The sequence below is a fragment of the Triticum urartu genome, chromosome 5 (genome assembly GCF_003073215.2).
Source record: "Triticum urartu cultivar G1812 chromosome 5, Tu2.1, whole genome shotgun sequence".
Taxonomy (NCBI): domain Eukaryota; kingdom Viridiplantae; phylum Streptophyta; class Magnoliopsida; order Poales; family Poaceae; genus Triticum; species Triticum urartu.
Genome location: NC_053026.1, coordinates 346,323,221 through 346,331,108, shown reverse-complemented (window position 1 = coordinate 346,331,108; position 7,888 = coordinate 346,323,221). Strand labels below are relative to the sequence as shown.

Sequence of the window (7,888 nt, the reverse complement as noted above, 5' to 3'; positions counted from 1 at the left end):
CTTTGTCTCCCTGCCTCATTCATACTTGCACCCTTCCAGATTTCGAATGAGTCTTCAGTATGTCTTTATACTTTTGTTTTTCTTGCTTCGGCCTATTAGTCATACTTGGAATATTTGGCCTTCATTTTTTTGTCATTGTTAAGTTATTATTGCTGCATTGTTTGAGTCTAGGCGCAGTGTAGGGGTGGGTTAAGTTTTGGACTTACACAGTTCGTTACAACGGGCAACGTATTGAGAATTTCTATTTGGTGGTTTTTTTCTCGTAAACCTATATTTTGCTTGATTCAACCTGCAAGTCAGCAGAACATATTTGCAAAATAAATCAAGGTGGTAATTATTAGTTTATGAAATATATGATTTATGAGAGAGATATCAGTGAACAACAATCTAAACATATTAGTGAGCGATCGCGGGTGAAGGTGCAAGGGTGGTGTGAAAATTGATCTCATGGGCAGCTAAAGTTCTCAAGTCTCTGGTCCAAGCGTTCAAGCACTTCTGACCTATTCTCTGAGTTGTTTCAAACTCACAAAAGATTTTTGTAAGAAAATTACTATAACTGAGTCAAAGTACTGGTGGGCGTGATCATTCGACAAGAGAGGAATGCATTGGCAAAATTTGGAGAAAATGGCTATCTCTCAAGTCAAAAGGAGGGTCAGGCTTTAGGGACATGTAAATCTTTAATAACGCAATGCCTGCCAAGCAAGATTCGAGATTACATGAGAATCCTCATGGTCTATGTGTTAGGGTTCTTAAAGAAAGATACTATCCCGACGAAGGTTTCCTTACGCCGGGGTGCCCGATTGAAGCCTTGCCTACGTGGTTGGCTATCATATGTGGTCATCATGTTCGGGTTTGATTAGACGTCGAAAACGGGAGCATGATAGAAATGTGGGGGGGGGGGGGGGGGGGGGGGGGGGGGGGGGGGGGGGGGGGGGGGGGGGGGGGGGGGGGGGGGGGGGGACCCGATGCAGATGCTATATTGGCTATGCCACAACCAAGATCGGCATGGGAGAGCTCAGGGATTTTTTTGGTGAAATCAGCCTACCGATAAATCATTGACAAGAGATGTAGCGAGGGTGTTGCTACTGATAGTTCTCGAGGAAAAAAGCATACGCGGAAGGCTTTGTGGAGGCTTTAGGTGCTTCCAAAAATCTGGGTGTTTTGGTGGCCTATGGTGAACAATATGCTGCCCAGCTATAGTACTGCACTGAAGACACATCCGAACGATGGTGATCTGCCTGTTGTGTAGTCATGAGGATGAAACTATGGGCTAGTTTGGTTTGAGACCTGGGAAAGATTTGCCTGGCCTGGAGCTTGCCTGAGATTAACCTGGAGACTGTTTGGTTGATGTCCTCCAGAGGCAGACTAGTGCCTGGCCTGGAGCATGTAGTATGGTAATTAGCCTGGTCGAAACACCAGGCACATTCGTTAGCCTGGATCAGGCGTGCTCCATCGGTCGCCTGGATCGTGCTTGATATTCTAATCGTACTTTTTCTTGTGGGCCAGCAACTTTTTACAAACTGACAAGAGAAATCATTGCTACGCTAGTTATGGACACAAACCAAACGTACCGCTCCCAGGCTAGCCTGGCCGGTAAATTTTTTGCATGTATCCAGGCCATGGCCAGGCTTCACTTTCTCCCAGGCATGAATGTCAGGCCTCGATCCAAACTAGCCCTATATATAGCCTGATGCCTTGCGACCATGGAAACCTATTTTGGGAGGTAGCAACAACATATTTCAATATCAAGCAAACCAAAGATGCACCCAAATGCTTGGACCGAAGATTTCTGGATGCTAGTTTGATGTCGAAGAAGGGCAACTATATGCATAATACTTATGTGGGCCATATGACATAGCTTGAACAACTATACCCATGACGAGGAGATACGTACTCATCGAGGAAATTGTTCGCTCACTGAAGTGTTGGGTAACATAGCAATAATTCAAAATTTTCCTACGTGTCACCAAGATCTATCTATGGAGTCATCTAGCAACGAGGGAGGAGTGGATCTACATACCCTTGTAGATCGCGCGCGGAAGCGTTCAAGAGAACGGGGTTGATGGAGTCGTACTCGTCGTGATCCAAATCACCGATGATCCTAGCGCCGAACGGACGGCACCTCCGCGTTCAACACACGTACGGAGCAGCGACGTCTCCTCCTTCTTGATCCAGCAAGGGGGGAGGAGAGGTTAATGGAGATCCAACAACACGACGGCGTGGTGGTGGAAGCAGCGGGATTCTAACAGGGCTTCGCCAAGCACTGCGGGAGGAGGGAGATGTGTCACGGGAGGGAGAGGGAGGCGCCAGGCCTTAGGTGTGGTTGCCCTCCCTTTCCCCCACTATATATAGGGCCAAGGGAGAGGGGGAGGGCGCAGCCTTGCCCCTTCCTCCAAGGAAGGGTGCGGCCAAGGGGGGGGGGAGGAGTCCATCCTCCCCAAGGCACCTCGGAGGTGCCTTCCCCCTTTAGGACTCTTCCTTTCCCTCTTCTCTTGGCGCATGGGCCTCTTGGGGCTGGTGCCCTTGGCCCATATAGGCCAAGGCGCACCCCCTACAGCCCATGTGGCCCCCTGGGGTAGGTGGCCCCACCCGGTGGACCCCCGGGACCCTTCCGGTGGTCTCGGTACAATACCGGTGACCCCGAAACTTGTCCCGATGGCCGAAATAGCACTTCCTATATATAATTCTTTACCTCCGGACCATTCCGGAACTCCTCGTGACGTCCGGGATCTCATCCGGGATTCCAAACAATTTTCGGGTTACCGCATACTAATATCTCTATAACCCTAGCGTCACCGAACCTTAAGTGTGTAGACCCTACGGGTTCGGGAGACATGCAGACATGACCGAGATGACTCTCCGGTCAATAACCAACAGCGGGATTTGGATACCCATGTTGGCTCCCACATGTTCCACGATGATCTCATCGGATGAACCACGATGTCAAGGACTTAATCAATCCCGTATACAATTCCCTTTGTCTAGCGGTACGATACTTGCCCGAGATTCGATCGTCGGTATCCCGATACCTTGTTCAATCTCGTTACCGGCAAGTCTCTTTTACTCGCTCCGTAACACATCATCCCGTGATCAACTCCTTGATCACATTGTGCACATTATGATGATGTCCTACCGAGTGGGCCCAGAGATACCTCTCCGTCACACGGAGTGACAAATCCCAGTCTTGATTCGTGCCAACCCAACAGACACTTTCGGAGATACCCGTAGTGCACCTTTATAGTCACCCAGTTACGTTGTGACGTTTGGTACACCCAAATCACTCCTACGGTATCCGGGAGTTGCACAATCTCATGGTCTAAGGAAATGATACTTAACATTAGAAAAGCTTTAGCATACGAACTACACGATCTTGTGCTATGCTTAGGATTGGGTCTTGTCCATCACATCATTCTCCTAATGATGTGATCCCGTTATCAATGACATCCAATGTCCATGGTCAGGAAACCGTAACCATCTATTGATCAACGAGCTAGTCAACTAGAGGCTTACTAGGGACATGGTGTTGTCTATGTATCCACACATGTATCTGAGTTTCCTATCAATACAATTATAGCATGGATAATAAACAATTATCATGAACAAGAAAATATAATAATAATCAATTTATTATTGCCTATAGGGCATATTTCCAACATGAAGATCCTCTCGCATGTAATGGAGAGGGTGCAGATTGATCTGATCTCGCTCGGTGTAGTCCTTTAGAACCAGACTTGACCAACCTAAACATCGATGGCACGGTAAATTCTATGCATGGGAGAGGACGAGAGTGGTGGTGCGGAACCACGATGGTGATTTCATGCTACATCTCGCCTATGCAAGTATAACGGAACCTCTTGTGCTGAAGCTTTTGGCATGTTAAGATGCAGTAATTAAGGCAAGAGAAAGAGAAAGAGGGTTTTAAGGATGTGACTACTTAGAATGTGAAGAAAATGTGGGAAGTAGTAACGGGGAAAAAGTCTATGGGCTTTCATATCTCTCGGGAGATGTAAGAAATGGTTCAAAACTTTTGAGCTTTGTTTTTATACGCGGGAGTGCTAATGCAGCAGCCCACCGCTTTGCAAAAGAATATCTAATTTTAGATATAGCAAAACAATTTGGTACAATCTCCGACTTTTCGAACTATAGCTTGCACTTAGTTGTGTTGCCTCTAACTGAAGAAAGTCCGGAGAGCGAAACTTAAAAGAGAGAGAGGGGATGACGATGGTGCAAGATTATGTCATGCGGGTCCTATTCAACTAACTACATTATCATGTGGGTCTCATGCCATGTTAGAGGGATATAGAAGATAATGGAAAGCCGGTACAATGTCCAGAGTCATCCTGAAAGTGATTTGTATATCGTGTTTCGCACCATTTACATTATATTGAGTTGTTAATTTTTTTCCAAGAGTGAGTAGCTCTTTAGGCACTGACAAAATTTCGGCGGGTCGAACCCTAAACCTGCGTCTTGCTAACAGTTTGGAACAAAAGCAAAAAAAGAAAAACAATTGGAGCAAGGACCGTCTGATCGGTGCCAACTCTCGATCCAGCCGTCCACTGGAGGAAGGTACCCATCTTCATTTGCTCGCCTCGCCGCCGCCACGCTCCCCCGTCCGCTCTCTGGCGCGGCGCAGCCGCCTCTGCCCCGCCACCTCGCTGCCCGCCGTACGTGCACCTCTCTCCTTCGCCTCCTAGCTGCCGTCTCCACCTACCCTCTCTCGATTCCCCCTTCCAGCGAGTGAGCCACCAACCACGTAAGGGGGAGAGAGGGAGATGGTGCTGCGGCGGGCGGCGGTGGAGTCCCCTAAGAAGGTGGCGGCTCTGGTCGACCTGGTTAACCTGCCGACGGCGCTGCGGGAGTTCGCCGGGGGCCGGTCCCAGATGTCCCACCTCTCCTTCTTCCTCGGCGTCTGGTCACACATCAAGAACAACAACCTCCAGGTACATCCTTCTGGCTCCACCTGTTTGTTTGGTCGCCTCGGAAGTTAATCACGTTAGGTTTAGTACCCGGAATTAGTTGAGCGTCCCTGTTATCACGGAAGATTTGGTACCTGCCCTTGAAATTCCGTTTCCATTTAGTCAGCAAGCTAGATGTTCTCTTGTTGCTGGTGAACTTCACGCATTTGATCCAACTCAGCTAGGATAGGAATTTGCCGAATAAGACATTCATACGACCAACTCAGCTAATGGCCGCGGCTTAGTTGGATCAGAACCACCTGCAGTGTTAAGTCTGGGCTATAGCTCAGTGTTCTAGGATCTGTCGGTGTTTCTACTTTCGGGGTATTGCTTCCCCTGGAGGCCTGCACATCCTTTTCAAGGCCAACTGTCCATTGTTCTCTTTGAGGTTTGAGCAGGCGCTTCTGTTTTTGTTGACTTCATATCTAACATGAAGAAGAAGACATCATCTCTCTCCATATATATCCAGGCCATGCGGTGATACAGTTAGTTGGGTGGCACCATTATTGCCATCAGTTGGACTTGAGCTACATTGCAGAAAGTAGTTGTGGCTCCATCTTCCATTTAGGTACCTGTTTAGAACCGTTTTACACTAGATAATCGCCAATAAAGTCATCTTGAGTTTGACATGTTGTTTGTAAGCCTAGATGTGGCACTGCTGCATTCTTGAAGGAGTTCTTCTGTCATGCTGTAATATATACTCCCTCTGTCCCAAAATATAGTGCGTACTAGATTTTTTTTCTAAAGTCAAACCTTTTAAACTTTGACCAAATTTATAGAATTTTTTCTCAAAATCTAGAATACCAAATCATTACTGTCAGATTCATCATGAAATAAATTTTCGTATTGGACGGAGTGAGTATTTAAATCTCATGGCTCTCAGCTATAAAACCAGGTTGAATCTTGGTGAATGGCAAGGCATAAATTAAAATTTTAAGGTCATAGCTTTGTTTCGCACAATTTTTGTTTCAGAGGAAACAGAAAACCTGTTAGCTTTTCACCCCTGTCAGATGTACCATGATATTCATTTAGAGGGTGCTTGGATCCAAGGGACTTATTTTAGTCTGACTAAAAATAGTCTCTTTAAGAGGCTAAAGTTCCAAGCACCCCTGACTAAAGAGGGGCTAAAACTAGTCTTGAGACTAAAATGTTTTAGTCAGGGGTACCCCTACTAAAATGTGGATTAGTCCCCTCTCTCCTCATTTAACTCCTCTCCTTTAACACAGGCGAGTTCTGGATTGGAGGGTTTGGAGGATAATAAATGCTCATTAACTTGATTTTAGTCTCTTTAGTACTCCCTCCGTTTTTATTTAGGCTGGTCACAATGGGCAAGAACATAGTCTAGTAACTTACACACTTCCCTAGACTATGTTATTACCTCCACAGTGGGTAGAAACATCTATGTAGTGTCATGCAACAATGTATTTATTAGGTTATAGACTCATTGTTTCTTGGAGTGTGTGATGTTCCGGTAACTTAGCTAGTTACCACAAGCACTCTCTCTTCATTAAATATGTGACACATAAGCAAAGTTGTATTGGAGTGTGTGATGTTACTCCTAAGTTCCTCCCCATTGTGACCAGCCTTAGTTCGCATATTAGCTTTGGTCAAAGTCAAGCTTTACAAACTTTGACCAAGTTTATATACAAAAATATTAAGATATACAACAAATCAACAACATTAGATTTATTACTAAATGTACTTTCACATCGTATAGATTTATTATGATAAATGTCTATATTGTTTTCTATAAACTTGGTCAAACTTTACGAAGTTTGACTTCAGTCAACTCTAATATGCGGAGTAAATAAAAACGGAGGGAGTATTTGGATCCAAGCATGGGTGAGTCTAGCAAGTTTTAATCCCACTACTTAGTCAAGAATACGTATCCAAGCACCCTCTTATTACTTTTCATATGGATATGTGATTTCTACAAGTTGTTTACATTAAATTACTCTGATTTGCAGGACCCGACCAACAGGAACATAGTAAACTGCGATGAGAAGCTGAAAACTGTGCTGTTGGGCAGGTCTAAGGTGGAGCTCTCGGAACTCCCAATGCTTGTCAAGCTACATTTCCCAAAAGTTTTCAAGTCGTAAGAATAATAAGCTGTCCTTTACAAAATCTCCATGCATGGCTGATGTGTAGACAACATATGAGTCCTCCTAACCTCTTTGGTACGTGTGTATTTTTCAACTTTTAGTAGCTTCAGCTTGTGTCCAGATGAAGGAAAAACATGTAGTACCATATAGTTGCTTCCTGTCTCTCTTGGCATATTGTGTATTGAACTTGAACTGAATTTGGAAGGCGGTTATTGAATGCAAGGCCTGAAATTGTTGGTTAGATATTCCTATCTGCCCGGCAAGTGGAGTTTAATGATGATAGCTTTCTCTTTCTTTTGCTTTTGTACGTGAGCAGTCGAGCTGTCGTCCCTAACAACTAGGGTACTTCATTAAGTCTCATTATAAGATATACGCTCAGGGCCTCCTTAACTTTGCTACTACCCAGAGTGAATGGGGTGATGGTACGCTTAAGGGCATCTCCAACATGTTGTATGTTAGTCTTGTTGGTAAAATGTCCATGTCATCAACCAACAAGCTATCATACAACTACTCTAATGAATTGTATTCAAGCTATCCAATAGATGGTGAGACAATAAATGTGATTGCTCTCTATTTCACCTTGGAGCTTGTGCAAAGGTTGTTGGTTAATCTACATACAACTTTACTCTCTCTTCACATTTAAAACATGCCACATCATCACTATGTCCTAGGTGGCAAATTTACCAATACCTATCTCACAACTGTTGGAGATGCCCTAAGCAGGTGATGCTATGCTAGATGTAGAAAAAAACGTGACATCCTTGTGCAGACATGTAAGTCCTATGTTCATAAACAAAATTTATTGGCAATCAAAAATATCTTTGTGAATAA

The 7,888-nt window shown here is 44.9% G+C and overlaps 1 protein-coding gene across 1 annotated transcript; it reads left to right on the top strand.

Moving 5' to 3' along the window:
- The first annotated feature begins 4,545 nt into the window (after positions 1-4,545).
- Positions 4,546-7,298, top strand: LOC125508936. Its single transcript, XM_048673750.1, has 2 exons — positions 4,546-4,940; positions 6,923-7,298. The coding sequence occupies exons 1-2, from the start codon at positions 4,773-4,775 to the stop codon at positions 7,052-7,054; spliced, it is 300 nt and encodes a 99-aa protein (XP_048529707.1). The 5' UTR covers positions 4,546-4,772; the 3' UTR covers positions 7,055-7,298.
- Positions 7,299-7,888: the final 590 nt, after the last annotated feature.